General features: G+C 39.9%; 1 protein-coding gene across 1 annotated transcript in view; it reads right to left on the reverse strand.

Moving 5' to 3' along the window:
• Positions 1–3384: 3384 nt before the first annotated feature.
• Positions 3385–15188, reverse strand: part of FAM178B (family with sequence similarity 178, member B) — a gene marked incomplete at both ends in the record, with an annotated part of 20127 nt that continues 8323 nt past the window's right edge. The window contains 12 exons of the mRNA XM_009081116.1: positions 3385–3462; positions 4262–4384; positions 4848–4935; positions 5524–5621; positions 6146–6322; positions 7181–7289; positions 7741–7882; positions 9140–9215; positions 10692–10794; positions 12582–12749; positions 13025–13138; positions 14117–14199. Of these exons, the coding sequence (XP_009079364.1) occupies positions 3385–3462; positions 4262–4384; positions 4848–4935; positions 5524–5621; positions 6146–6322; positions 7181–7289; positions 7741–7882; positions 9140–9215; positions 10692–10794; positions 12582–12749; positions 13025–13138; positions 14117–14199 (1359 nt within the window). The remainder of the gene's footprint in view (positions 3463–4261; positions 4385–4847; positions 4936–5523; positions 5622–6145; positions 6323–7180; positions 7290–7740; positions 7883–9139; positions 9216–10691; positions 10795–12581; positions 12750–13024; positions 13139–14116; positions 14200–15188) is intronic.

Below are 15188 nucleotides of genomic sequence, written 5' to 3' on the forward strand. Positions count from 1 at the left end.
GCTAATAACTGCAATCAGAGACAGGCCCTGTGACTCAACCCTGAACTAGCATTTCAGTGTGCTACACACATTTACAAAAGCAGCACTTTTAAGGATGAATATGAGCTCTTGGTTTTATTGAAGCCAGCAAAGTTAGACTTTTAAAGTCTATTCTAATACATATAAGTGTATTCCACAGCCATGCCACTTATAAAGAAAAACAGATCTTTAAAAGAATATGCTATTTTCAGGTGTTAAAAAAGGAGTTAAGTGCCCCCTGCGATGTGGGAAGAGAGTACCTGAATGTGCCGAGTGGTTTGTATCACGTCCTGCCATTTGCCATATATCCTAGCAGCTAAGTCTTTTACCTGCAAATTCAAATTGATTAGTTCAGCCACTTATGTTTAAAAAGCCAGAATCATACACTATACTTCCCCCCAGCCTCAAACTCAGAAACTGGATAACCCAACATCCAAGGCTTACTGAAAGGGAACACTTTTACTGGCACAAAGTATCACTACCACAGCTCCAACCAGATCCCTGTCATTTGGGACTCTGAATTCAAAGTCATGTACTCCACACAAACACATTAAGAGGCACATGACTTGCCAGGTTAAGTGTTTGGAATCAGCATGCAAACCTCAAGTCTCCAAACACCACCTCATCCTTGGGTAAGCGAGGTTTGTTACACAGGTCTGGCTGTACCTACAGCAGGTGCCTTTAACTGCAATCACAAAAGCCAACAATGCAGCACTGGCTGCTTCTGAAACTAATTCCTTAGACACAAAACTGTGTTTTTTCCATAACCATTCACAAACCAGTGCTTAATCCAAGCCAGTCACACTGAGATCTGCTTCATATGCTGTGCTAACACCCAGCACAGTGGTGTCCTCTGGGAGTTACTGTCCTATTACAGAAATGAAGAGATGGGGAAAACCAGAGCAAAGTTTTCCCCTCGGTGCAAGGGCAAATAGAAACAAAAGCGAAAGCAACCAGAGATAAAACAATCTAAGGCAAGAGTAATTAACTTGTTAAAAGGATCCTTGCTCACTAATCTGGCTGAATAAAACAAGAATCTTTTGGAGAGGTGAGGAGGCACACACTGCAAACATCTGTCGGACTTAAAGCTGAAGAGCCAAGGCTTTTCAAAGTTGAGGCTGGTCACTGTATCACTGAGCTGATGTGGCTTGCTCTGACTGCATGTGAAGCATGAAGGTCACAAAATTAGGACTACCATGAGTAAGTCTCACACCGCAAATCAAGCAAAAGGCAATTACCCAAACCTGATGTCACGTCACATACATTGTTGGCTTAAATCCATAGCATTTTTAATGAACTCTTTCATTTGAAAAATAAAACAGAGATTCATGCGAGACAGGCTACTTCTCCAGTCCTCTGTGTCCTGGCCTGCAGGTAGGCTCTGCTCTTAGAGTCAGCTATCAGTGACTGCCACAAAAGAAAGAGAGCACCTCTCTGCAGGCCTCGAAGTTGAGATGCCTGGCTAAAAGCAAGAGGAGCTCACGTTTTACTGCCATTTTACTGTCCTGTTGTTAGTGAAAGGAGCATTTTCAGTGAATTAAAATAGGTATATGTTCATGGACATGCAAAGACACAATACAAATAGAAAAACCAGGAAAAAACCAAACCTATGAGGAACTCTTAAAATTTCCAGGCCTAGGACGAGAGGACACACTAAAAAGCACCCCAAAACCACAAAAAAACCCAACCCAAATCAACTTACACGTCTTACCTTAGATCGATAAAACAGCCTTGCATCTTCCCTAATGTCACCTTTTATGTGCCTATCTAAGGCACTACAAAGCTTCAGTAAGTGTTGCTAAACAAAGACAAAAATGCAGCTATTTAAATCCTCCATCTCAGGATTAAAAGTTTTATTCAAATGTTTTACCAATTCAAACATTAGATGCTTCAGTTTGAATTCATCTCAGAAATACACAGCAAGAAAGAGAAAAAAAAAACCCCAATCACAAGATCCTATATCAGTTGCTCTATACACCTGACAAACCAGGTCTAAGTTTTTTAAAACAGTTTCAAAGTACAGCAGAGCTATACATCACAAATTTTCGAGTTCCTACTAGCTAATTTGTGAAACATTTCTGTCCCAAAGCAGCAAACACAGTGAGGGGCCATTCAGATCTTTTATCAGCAAAAGAAGTTCTGAAGCTGGAACAGCTAAAAATAACTTTTTCGGTCATGATGACTCAGGTAATTTCTTTGGTAGGAATTGGCTGAGCAGGTAAAATATATCCAAGGTTTATGTGCTGATCTGTTATTTCTCTCTAAATTTCTGATTACTTTAATAAACCAGTTTTGCAACTTCATAATCTCTTGATAATGACTTCCAAGGTCTTTCACATTCCATCAATTTCTGCACAAAATTCCTGTTTTCAGTACCTCACTGAACAGCTGCAAAGAGGCTCTGCAGAACAGGTGAGATATGCTGAAATTCTATTTATAAACACTTTTGCTGGTGTCTCAAGGCCACTAGAATCTACCCCATCTACCTGTAAGAGGACCAGAAATTAATTCTATTGGTTTTATTCAAGTCTGGCCTGCACAGCATTTAGCCACATCCCTCCGGCCACTTGATGGCTGAGAGGTCAATGATAATAGACTCTTTCTTCATTAAGAAACAGGTTAAAAAAAGTAAATCAAAAAGATCAAGTTCTTCCACAAATCTAAGTAGCAAACTGAGACACTTAAGGCCTCAAATATAACCAAATATTAGTGCTTCACATCTTTTATCAGTTCATATGACAGATTGCTTAAAAGCCAAGAGCAATTCCACAGGGCAGAAGGTTTACACGAACACCTTGCAGCAAGCAACTCCCACCAAACGATCACAGAAACATGAACAGAATTACTGAAAGGCTAAGCAGAAGGTATTACTTAATGTTCACATCACGTGGCACAAAGGAACTGTCACTACAGAGAAGAGCTGCAGTCCTGGCTTTCACTGGCTGCATGGCCACACTCCAGCACAGAGAACTGTGTTTGAACATACTTTACTGGGTACTTGTAAAGTGGTTTTCTTCTGGACTGAAAGATTTCCATCCTACTTCAAAAGCTGATTTGATCAATGATTTCTTTAGAATTCCTGTGTTGAGTTAATCTCCAGATACTCTGAGAAAGATTGAGTAAATGCCTGCTCGCCCACAGCCTTATGTTTTGGGGTAGCTCTACTCACAGAATGGCAGATTTGTTTCTCTGCAGTAAGCACAGCAAAGTTCCTCTGCATTTACCTTGCCCCAGAACACAAGTTTCCCCCAGTGCTATTATCCACTGCTGATCTTCTATCACATGACAGCTCTTACTAAAACAGACCAAGTAAGCATGATAAACAGTCTTGTAAAATCTAAAGGTCTAGCGACTGACATTACTTACCCTTTGATTAGACTTTACAACATCAAAGAAACTGGCTTCACTAACCAGATGGAGGAGGATGTAGATTAAGTAGTATACCTAGAGAGAAATCACAAGAGCTTTAGCAGTAAAAGCACCACCATAACTTCACATCTAGACACATCAACCACCTTTGCTTTCTGGAACGATTCCCCCAACAGCCAGGCCAATGTATGTCTGCACATCTGCCTAAGTAACTAATTCAAAACAGTGTACTCACCTATTAGAATCATTTTAAAACAGTATTACACTGGTTTATATAACCTAAGTAACCCATAAAAATTTCTGTGGTTTTAATAACTGAAAATTAAATTCAGCAGATGGATTTATTCCCCCATCATCTACATCCAAATCAAAATACTTGCTAAGAGATTCCATGACAACACTCAAATAATCAAACCAACGTTCCATTTTTGGATGGATGGAAATACTATCTTTGTAACACGATTATGAGAAAAGATTAATGAACGATTCATCAATGTCTTTCTGAAGCCTGCAGGTGAAGGTCTGGCCCAGCCCCACACAGCCTCCACTGCTTACATCAGAGGGAAGGGAGGATTGTCCCCAGACCACAGAAGTCAGGACTCAAGACATTGACATGACTCAAAAATCTGACCATTTCCCTGCCTATAAAACAGCCCAATACAGGTCCCTCCACCACGTGCTACTTCTTTCCTCCCTCCAAGACTACAACAAGAATTGAACATGAGTAATATTTTAAGGACGAACTGCAACAAAACAGTGTATGTACAGTGCCATGTGCACAAGTGTCTGCAGTTAAAAATTAAAAGAAACAGTCTCAAAATCATAGAAGATGCATAAAAAGACAAATGCAAAAAAAGCACTATGGGCTACATACCTCCTGTTCTAGTTCTGCATTCAGGTGGTCTCTACTGGTATTCTGCTCCTCCAGTCCTCCTCCCATCTTCATTAGCAGATTAGAAGGTTTCATATACACCAGAAACTGATGCAGAAGAGACATCTACAGACAAAAACATTAACAAACTGTACTGGTTTACTGGCAACAGAAAACTGGAAGCTGAGTGCTACTACAACATTCCTTGTCCATTAAGACAAGAACAGAAAAGAGATTTTTAGTTAAAAAGGAAGTTCCTGTGATTTGAATAATTTTTGACTATTCACAGAGTAAAGTGTACATTGCCTCAACGGAAGACCAAACCTATGAAAACAAAGACTGACCCCACATAAACACAACAGGAAGACTCAAAGAAGTGTAGACCTCTTTCCAATACCCAAAATTCATGCAGAACATGCAGTTTACACACACATGCAAATATACTTTTAATGCTAACTTAAACAGAAAATTATTACCTGGCCACTTTGCAAGGCTTTTGAAAACAGGCTGACAGTATTAACACAAAGGACATACAATATGTGTTTTCTGAACTTTCAGATCATACGAAGACAACACATATAGGCAGTACCTGCTTGTCACTGTCATCAGGTATTTCTATAAGCTTTTTATGAAGAAGCTTTGAAATTATTACCAGGCTAAGACGTCTTCTTACTTCCCTGAAAAACAATGGAAAAAAAATTATTTCCCAGAGAATCTCTCAAATCCACACTATTTCTACCAACTATGTGAGGCTGTGCATGGCCTCCTTAGACATGAACTCGCCTAGAACTATTACACTGCATTCTCTGAATATGAGTGCTATTAAACAGCAGTACCCTTAAGTCTCACTGCAGCTTAGCTTCTGCACAAGTGAACACTGCTAGACACTTCACTCCAAGCCTGAAATGGAGGACCCAATTAATTCTCCTTACTCAGAGACATTATAATTTATTGAATTTCAAAGTCACAGAACTCGTTATAGAGTGATGCTTAACAACACACATGAATAACCCAAAGTTAAGCCTTTCTTTACTACAGGGTACCAGAAACCTGCAGCTCAGAAACTACATATAAAATATAATAACCCTTTTTCACAGTAGAGGTGAGCAAGAAGCTATAAATGCACACTGAGAATTGCCTACATGTCTGTAACACATGAAACAACACTTACTTTTTTATTAATTGCATTTATCAGACTCTGAGCTTATACAAATAAATCAGCTGCTAACAATCCTACACATTTCTGACGCTGAGAGCATCATTACCATCCACGTGGAATCCAGTTAGGCACCAGCTGAACTAGCCACAGGAGATTATGGTGATGACTGGTGAGTTCACTCACCGCCAGGCAGAGCTCAGGCATCTACAATGAACAACAGCAAAACATCCTGATAAGGAAAGAATGGCTGTTTGCTTTATGGCAAAGGAATACACATCTGATCCCTGGAAACACAGGCAGCAGGAACTAATCTAACAAGAGATCACGTTAATAGAGATCTCTGCATCACACCTGCAGTGAACTCTGCTAAATTTGATTTTATGTAGGGTAGTTGAGTTCAGATTGCTTTTAATGACATTTTACCAGCTCAGTGCAATAATTTCTTCATTCATTCAGAGAGCCATTTCAAACAGACAGCAATCTTAGCAAACATAAGACTAAGATAAATACAACCGTCCTCTTGGAGAAGGACACACAGGCACAATGTCATGCACAAAAACCCTCTCAGTACAGCCACCCACTTCCTGTACCTCACACAAACCCAAAGCTTTGAATGTTTGCATTACATTTTCAAGGAGTACTTTTTCTATGTCAAGAAAAAACCCTAACTTCAAAACAGTAGTTGCAGTTTCACAAATCTAATGCACTAAAATTACTTATGAAGTTACCTTTGTATCCCAGTCTTTTATATTCATCAGAAGCTTTACAAAAAGGCACTGAAAGTCTATCAAAGGAACTTGCTTTAACCGTTTCTCCAAACTTATTTTAAACAGCAGTAAAAGCAGCAGATATATCTCCTGATCAGTGTATCCACCTTGAATTACTGCTGTACAGAAACCTAGAAACTTTGAAAGAAATACAAAGCATTAAAATCTGAACTTGGTTTAGCTTATTTTTCAGAACTTTCTTTTACACCAAAATGTACCTCAAATGATGTACTGGTTTTGCAGCACTTGTGTACTAACATCTCCCAGTTAACAGCACTAATTTTTTTTATACCTGCTGGAATCTCATTTTTACAATAATGGCAAGAATTCCTGGCCACTACAAGAGTAGGAAAGGTATTTCTCTACTGCACAGATAATCCTCCTGTAACTGAATGACCAACAGATTTCTAAATACACAATACTGAAAATGTAAAGAGATTTTTTTCCCACCCAAGTATTATCACATGGGTTACTTACAATATGGGATATGTGTGTAAACAAGAGCACAAATTAATCAAGGTATGTGTACTGTCTCTAGTGCAAGTGCTCCAAGTACCTCTTGAATTATGAGATTTTTATAGCTAAAAAAATCTCTAAAGAAATGATGTCAGGAGCATTCAGATACTTCCACCATGAATGCTGAAATCAGTTATAGTCAGTATTTTCACCATATATGAATTCCCCTTCCCATTTCCACTGGAACACAGAAATGGGTAGTTTCTTTTACATGAAGGAGCCAAGATGTTTGGGGAAGTGCCACAGCTGGAAAAGGAAGGCAGCAACACTGTGCAGTTGTGAGTGATGCCAATGGACGTCAGGAAAGAGAAGTTTGCAACAAGCCTACAGTGCACTCTGCTCAATGTGAAGCTGAAACCTCAGGATAGCATCCACTCACAAAACATGCTCAGGACTAGATTGCAAACACCATCCTCCTTCCCTAAAGAAAACACATACACAAGAAAGAAATCCAAGCCACAAAACCCCTGGAGTTCTCACCTTAATCACATTAAGTAAGTTGTTTTCAAGTAGACGGGAGAAGGCTGGACTGGCAGAGGCTACCTCTCCTCTTGGCTGTTGTTGTCTCACAGTTTCTTGCACCTGACTTCTAATTAAAGAGACACTAATCTGAGCAACAAATCATAAATTTACAAGTCCACAAAGGTTTATCTATGTCAAACTGAAGAAAAAACCCCAACACTGCTTGTTTCAAATGCCTTCAAATCAGAACAATCCTCAGTTACAGAGCACAAACACCTAACTCACAGCCAATAACTTACAATTCTGCTCAAATGTTTAGGCAGTATTCCTGCAAACCTCCATGAGGAAGATACAGGACAAAGGACAGTGCTCTCTCTGGTTTGCTGAATCCTTACCTAGAAGGCATTGCTTGAAGTTCTGGGTTATCTACTCTTACTAGGACCTGAGCTGAGAACTTGAATAGTATAGCTTGAAGGAAGCGAGGGAAGGAAAATAAAGAACCTTCTTATTCTACATTCTAAGCAGAAGCCTTGCTCTCACAGGATCTAAGCAATAAATATCAAAAGGAAAACACTTACAAAATATCATACTCATTAAAGTTGGGCTGAAGATGCCGCAATGGAAAGAGAGATCTAAACGCAACTCCCATATTGACAAGAACAGCTGACACATCAGCTAATGAAGGAATCCATGGTTTAAACTGTTCATCACTGATGGAAGCTACAAACAAAAGACATGGAACTGATTAGTTTAAAATTTAGTTCTTGGCATTAGCTCCTTCTAAGGGAAACAAACTCAGCAGTCTATCAATTCTACCAGCTCTTCTCTTAGACACTTATTTTCAGAACAAGGAATGGGAAAAAAAGTCTAACAGTATTTTACACTAGAGAAACATCTTTCCTACATCACAGGTCAATTACTTTCAAGTTCCACTCATTTTCTGTCACAGCTCTTTTATCACAAACAGCAGAAAAGGCAAAGAGGCAATATTTACTTGTAAGAGAATACACAAGTTGCTGTTCTGCGTAGGTAAAGTTAAGAGGGTGCTATCACAGCGAGACTGGAAGTGAAGCTAATCAAGATTTGAAGACAGGTAAGGTTTCTGGAACAGAAGAGTTAGATGAGGGTTTCTCCCAGCCTTTATTCTTTGAATGCTTGTTCACCAGCTTGCACTGTTCATTCAGAATTAAGCCAATGCTAGCAAGGCACAAAACAAGACTACATTGCCATTCCCTCTCATATCAGCTCACAGTCTGATCCCAAATAATTGAAATATGGGGTACCATTTGGACAGGCCTGAGCAAATACTTCAAGAGAACCACATTACTTGAATGATGTTAACTGACAGGCTTACGTAAATGTGACTTTTGATGGATCTGAATAAAGACATGGAGAACGTACAAAGGAACTCGTAGTGGAGAAGTAATTTCAGAGTACAGATGAAGGAAGGCAAAACACACAAGACACTAGAAGCAGTGTGGGCTGAAGCAGATCCCTGAAAGTGTTTTTGTGCAGGTGTGTGATTCTTTCCACTTTTTGCCATTTATCTGGCAACTATACAGTACAAACACTGGGTATGACAACGTGATAAACACCTTGCAGTCTTTAAGCTATGACTGCCTGCATCTTCCAAAGCAAAAGATGGAAGGGAGAACAACTGTTTGAGCAGATTGGTTTTCTCTTCAGGTCAATTCTACTTGTGAAGTAACAGAAGTGAGTTTAAATGGCTCTGCACTGCATGCTCTGCTCTACAGGTACATGCCAGAACCACATACCATGGTACACCTTGTGCACACTCAGCCAAGATCAACGCCCAGCATCTGAGCATTACAGAAGTAAGACAAGAGCCTAAACTCATGCTAGAATCACAGAACACAACTAGTGTCTTTTACTTCCTCCCCAATACTTTTCTGACGTTATAAAAGAGGAGAAATACCTTCATTCAGGTGGTCAGTTTTTCATCTTTCAAATACTTACCATTTTTCAGTGTTATCTCCATCAGTCTGTCTAAAATCTGGGTGGAAACACAATAGTCAGGATGAATAGACATCATCTGTGGTGAGAAAAGAAGCAACATGTCAAAAACCAACCTGCATGATGACATCAGTTTTCTTTTAACTGGGGAAAAAAAAAAAAACCTCAGAAAACCAACACCCAACTCTTTGGGAGAATAAAATAAAAAAAAGAACAGGGGAAAAAAGAAAAAAAGAACAGAAAAAAACAAACTCAAAGCCTCTAAAGCAAGATACACCATGGAGAACAAGAGTACTGCAAATACTGATTACTTCCAGCAGTGCAAAGATGCTATGAATACTTTAAAATCAATTATTTACAATACTGTAAGCTGCAATCCCACATTGGCTCATAAGAAATTTCTGAGGGTTAAGAGAATGGAAATTATCACTTATTCCTTTGGAACCTATTTGCTTCTGTGACTGAATTGAGCTCCCTAATCAGGGGTGGAGGCAACACAGTTAACAACACCCTTTCCCAGTCACAGGCAAGTTGAATATATACGATACTAAACCCAAACAATGAATTCATAGTTTTTCACACAACTCAACTACAAAAACGGGACTATGAAGTACAATTCAGGTTTCCTGAAGCACTTCACCAGCCCAGGAAAACTTCTCCTTTGCCTCCCAACAAGTGCTGGTCAGTTTCCTGCTCTGCAAGTGATCTGAACTGTCTCACACTTCCTCCTTGTTAGAGGAACACCACAGCTTGCAGCAAAGGGGAAAGGCAATTTTTTCCTGGCTGGAGGGAAGAAAGTGGAAGAGCAAAATGTTGTCATTTTGGCGAATGTATAAAGCCAGCCAACAGCCCCAGGCTGCCATTTCACAGGTGGTCCAGCTTTCTTTTTTGTTTCAGGCAGAGTTAGAATGTGGTAAATAATAATGTAATGGAGACAGGAGAAAGTGCTGTTACTCAAAAAAATGCCTATGTAAATTCCTGGGGATTCAGACACAGACACCTAAGAAAGCAGACAGCCACCACATTTCCTTTGAGAATGACTCCAGACTGTTTCCTGAGCCATAAGGTACCTTTTCCAAATGAAAATTATCCAATAATGTAGGTACTGCTGATGATTTACATAGAAATGGTACTTTTGTATACTGCAGCATGTTGTTTTTTTTCTAAGGGTGAAAGGAAATAAGACTAACATTTGCTTGTGATTTGGACCACACTACTATATTCTGAAGTCCCTCCTCACCTAACAGGTACTGTGTTCTTTACAAATGCAGTAGCACAGATTAAGATGGACAGGGATGTGCAGCTTTACTGTCACTCAAAGTATGGAGGAAAAGCTATCCCTAGTGTTTTACCCCTAGTGACAATCAAAGTATTTCAGACCAGAAGATAAATCAGAACCCAGCATAGGAGAAAAACCAAAAGATTCTTTATTTAAAAGTTGTTAACCCAATGGAACAGATTCACAAACTTGCTCTGATTATTCCTGCTACAATTGGTGCCCAGGAAAAATATTATACATGCACAGAATACAACTGCATGAATAGCATAGACTTACCTGGAAAAGCCACCTTAGAATTGGTATGGGACACAATACACAGCTGTAAGCAGAACTCAGAAAACCATTAACAGCTAAAGAAAGCTGCTGTGTTACTCCAGAACTGTAAGACAAAGATGGGGGTGAGGAAAGAGGATAAAAATCAATTAGTGGTTGATTCGTCACTTTCACAAAAGCCTAAAAACTTCCCCATCAACAGCAAAGAAAGACCTCAATATCCAAAAGAGATTCTTACACTCTTATACATATAAACTCCTATAGTACTCAAACTATTTGTAAGAATAATATTTGTATATGTATAAATGTAGTATTTGTAATAGCCTCAAATTTACAAATGTCATTTAGAACTACTATCTTTTTCTCCAGAATGCCACACTATACAGTTTGGAAACATCTGTATCATTAGAGAGTGGTAGTTCCAAACACTGAATTACACTGTTATACTCTGAACCACTACACCTGACCACACAGACAGGATGTGATGCTCTGTGAGACCTGACCACACAGACAGGATGTGATGCTCTGTGAGACCAGTAAGATTTTTAACTGTCCAATGACCTTTACCAACACTTTCAGAATAAAAGAGACAAAAATCTTGGTTTTAAAATGTCAAGCCTGGAGGCAAACAAACACAATTAAAATCAAAGTCAAATCTCACTGTGCAAATTCATGAGGTGCAAAAAGTAGTGGAAGAACAGAAAGTACGTATTGTTATTACTGAATTATTTTAGCTTTAGTCTTCTTCAGAAAATTAGGTATGTCATAAGCAGCTAAATTAATGGTATCCAGTTTCCCACACACCCTTCTTTAGTCTCCTCTATTCTCTGTATCTACTAATCCAGGTAACTCTGCTGAGAGATTTGTATCCTAACTTCTACATATACCCTCCACCTGTCTGACTGGGAAGACCTCCATGTGCCAACTGGGCAGAATGCATAACCAATTAAATCATAATTGCCTTCTGCAAGGGATGATTAGTTTAATTCTCATTCCTCCGGTCACTGATTTACAAGATACTTTTGAAGCTTATACCCTTGTGATCTCCAAAACATATTAATAGAAAGGCCTGAAGCCAAAGGAGCATACCACAAATATCACTTCCTCAGGAGATGAGAAGATCATCTTCCTCCCCTTCACACCCACAATTGCACAAACACATGTATATAAAATCCATTAGGAGTAAATTAATTTGCTCAGTTCCACTGATGAATGTTTGGAGTAAAATACCAACCGAAATAAACAGAATTTTTCAGGATTTACACGTGTTATTAGGTAAGAATTTGTCCAGCTATTTGTAGTCTGACAGCCATATAAATATAGAATAGAAATGCCTGTGAGTTACAGAGCAGTTGTTCATATACACACACTGTTAGCTCAGTGACTGAATCTAGCAGATGTCAGAGATCACAACTCTCTGCAATCCTCATCAGATGGAGCCCTAAGTCCCAAGCCCATCCAGGATGGAAGCACCGGAAGTCTTTCAGCAGACACAATGCAACACTAGGAGCTCACAAATCAGTTCACCACAAAGATCCTTTTTCTGTCTGGGGATAGTGTTCATTGTAACACTGCACTCCTGCATTTATCTTCCACAAACTGCTCAGGCCAATGTAGCAGAAATACGGAAGAAGCCAGAACAAAATTTATTTTTCCTCCCTGATGTCTCATTTAAGATTCAAGAACTCCAGAGGAGGAAAGAAGGAAGCTTCAAGTTACAATTTACTGTTCTGTAAAGTTAACCCAGAAGGGAAAATGCCAGGGAAAGGGAGTCAGTCTTGCCTAATTAGTAAGACAGAGCTCATTTGCATGCAAAGATACCATTTGATCTTAAAACTGCTAACACTGAACAAAGTTGTAAGAGCAAACACAAAGTAAAGAGGATATTCTTACTTAAGGAGCAGCTTTTCTATAGGATTTTGAGGGATGAAGTGAAAATTCCTTAAGTCAAGGTTATGCTGATTGAAGATTTTCCCAGAGGCTGACAAATCAAATATATCTTCTCCAGGGTGGTAGTCAGGTATGGCATCAGCTACTACTGAGAATCTCCTTATAAACATCCTGTAAAATTCAAAGTTGCTTCAGTTAAGGCAAACAATGAGAAGCTACTTGCTGCTTGAGACAGTTAATTTTCAGATGATGAACACATCAGTCTTATGTGAAAGCTGAATTGTTACAATACAGTAAAGCCCAAGGAAATCCACCCAACCCCAAAAGATATAAAAACGGTTCACATTAAACATCTTAACAACTACTGCTGGAGACAAAGAGAGGTTAGAAAAAAAAGGCTAGAAAAGCAAAGAACTAGGTTTAATTGGGTTTGGAGTTGGAAGGACCTGTGTTCTTCTGAGAGATCTTCATCTCCACTGGCATCCTCCTCATTTTCTCCATCTGAAGCAGTGTCCTTTCTTTGCATGTCTTCCTGTAACCGCTTTTCTAGTTCATCTACCCTGAAATACCAGTAGCAGCAGAGCATATCATCACCATTTAGTATTTACAGAAGAAGACAACAAAATCCAAGCTCTGAATGTGAACCCAGGAGTCAGTAGCCAGTTATGCATGGCAAAAGCACGTAAGACATTGCACCTGTGTAAAACCCAAGCATCTTGCTATTCCAACATACACAGTGAATGCTTCCCAAAACCAATTTCCAACAGCACCAGAGATGAATGCAGGCAACCAACTTTGGATAATTTTTTTGTAATTGTACAAAACTTTCAATCTTGTGGCTGAGTTTTTAATCCTTTTTTTAGACACCGTATTAATATTTTACTTGTTAAACAGTATTAGAGTATTCACTACTCCACAGTCAGCCAGCCTACAGTTACCATGGTCAGATTCTTTAATCAAAGCAGTTAATCACACATATATAGACCCATCACCACTCCTGCCATTAGCACAAAAGCCACATTTCACTTTCTACCCAAGAGGTCTCTTGCAAGAACATACATTAGTTCTGTTCACTGACCTGTGCAACTACTCAGGTACCAATACTCTACACAACTCTGGGAACCAAAGCTGAGCTACAGTTGAAGAGACTAGTACAGTCAGTCTACATAAATATTCTTATTTCATGCCCGACCAGCAGCTGCTAGTTGGCTCAGTGACCTATAACGAAGGCATCAGTAAATTTAGTCCAGCTCTTCAGGGACAGACAGATGTACCACAGATCACTCACTGCTGCTTAGAAGGAGCCTGTCCTTCAGCTTTTACAGTTTAAGCCACACTTGTAGGTCCTGTCAGATGTATGTTGGTGGCATCAGCAGGCAAAGCTTAGCTTGCTGCGAGGGTTGGACTCGATGATCTTTGAGGTCTTTTCCAACCCGGCTATGATTCTAGTCAAACTCCATCAGCTTCAGGGAGATGAGGTAAATCTAAGCTTCTACAACACCATCCCAAATTTTTCAAAGCAGATTTAAGAAACAAACCTTCTAGATTCTTCTTTCTCCTTCAAGAGATGTTCTAAGCTGTTCACATATGATACTTGGCTAACAACAGGAGTCTTAGAAAGCTGTAAACAAAATAGTAAAAAATTAAAACAATACCACAAGCTATGAATTAATTATTAGACAATAATCAAAACAAAAACCTCTTCCAATTTGAATCATACAATCATAGAGTTTTAGGGGTTAGAATGGAACTTACAGATCATCTAGTCACAAACCCCTGCCATGGGCACGGACACGTCCCACCAGACCAGTTTGCTCAAGGCCTCATCCAGCCTGGCTGTGAACACTGCCAGGGTTGGGGCATCTATTACTCCCTGGGCAACCTGTGCTATTGTCTCACCACCCTCACAGGAAAAACATTTTTCAAACCTAAACTTCCCCTCCTTCAATTTGAACCCATTACCCCTTGTTCTATCACTGCAGTTCCTAACAAAGAGTCCCTCTGCAGCTCCCTTGTAGGCCCTTTAGATATTGAAAAGTTGCTATGAGGTCTCTACACAGTCTTCTCTTCTCCAGGCTGAACAACCCCAACTTCCTCAGCCTGTCTTCATAGGGGAGATGCTCCAGTCCTCTTACCAACTTTGTGGCCTCCTCTGGACTTGCTCCAACAGTTCCATGTCCTTCTTGTGTTGAGGGCACCAGAACTGTGTGCAGTATTCCAGGTGGGGTCTCACGAGAGCAGAGTAGAGGGGGAGAATCACCTCTTTTGACCTGCTGACCACACACATTTTGATGCAGCCCAGGATTCCATTGGCTTTCTGGGCTGTGAGTGCACACTGTAGCTCATGGTGAGCTTCTCATCTACCATCACCCTCAAGCCTTTCTCCTCAGTGCTGGTTGCAATTACTTCCCCACCCAACCTGTAGGTGTGCCTGGGATTGCCATGGCCCAGATTTAGGACCTCGCACTTTATTTTGTTGAACTTCATGAGTTCAACAAAACTTGCATTGTTCCACCCCTCAAGCCTGTAAAGGTCTCTGGATGGCACATCCCTTCCCTCCAGCATGTCAACTGCCCCACACAGCTTGGTGTGGTCAGAGAACTCGCTGAG

The sequence above is a fragment of the Acanthisitta chloris genome, unplaced genomic scaffold (assembly GCF_000695815.1).
Source record: "Acanthisitta chloris isolate BGI_N310 unplaced genomic scaffold, ASM69581v1 scaffold9578, whole genome shotgun sequence".
Classification (NCBI taxonomy): domain Eukaryota; kingdom Metazoa; phylum Chordata; class Aves; order Passeriformes; family Acanthisittidae; genus Acanthisitta; species Acanthisitta chloris.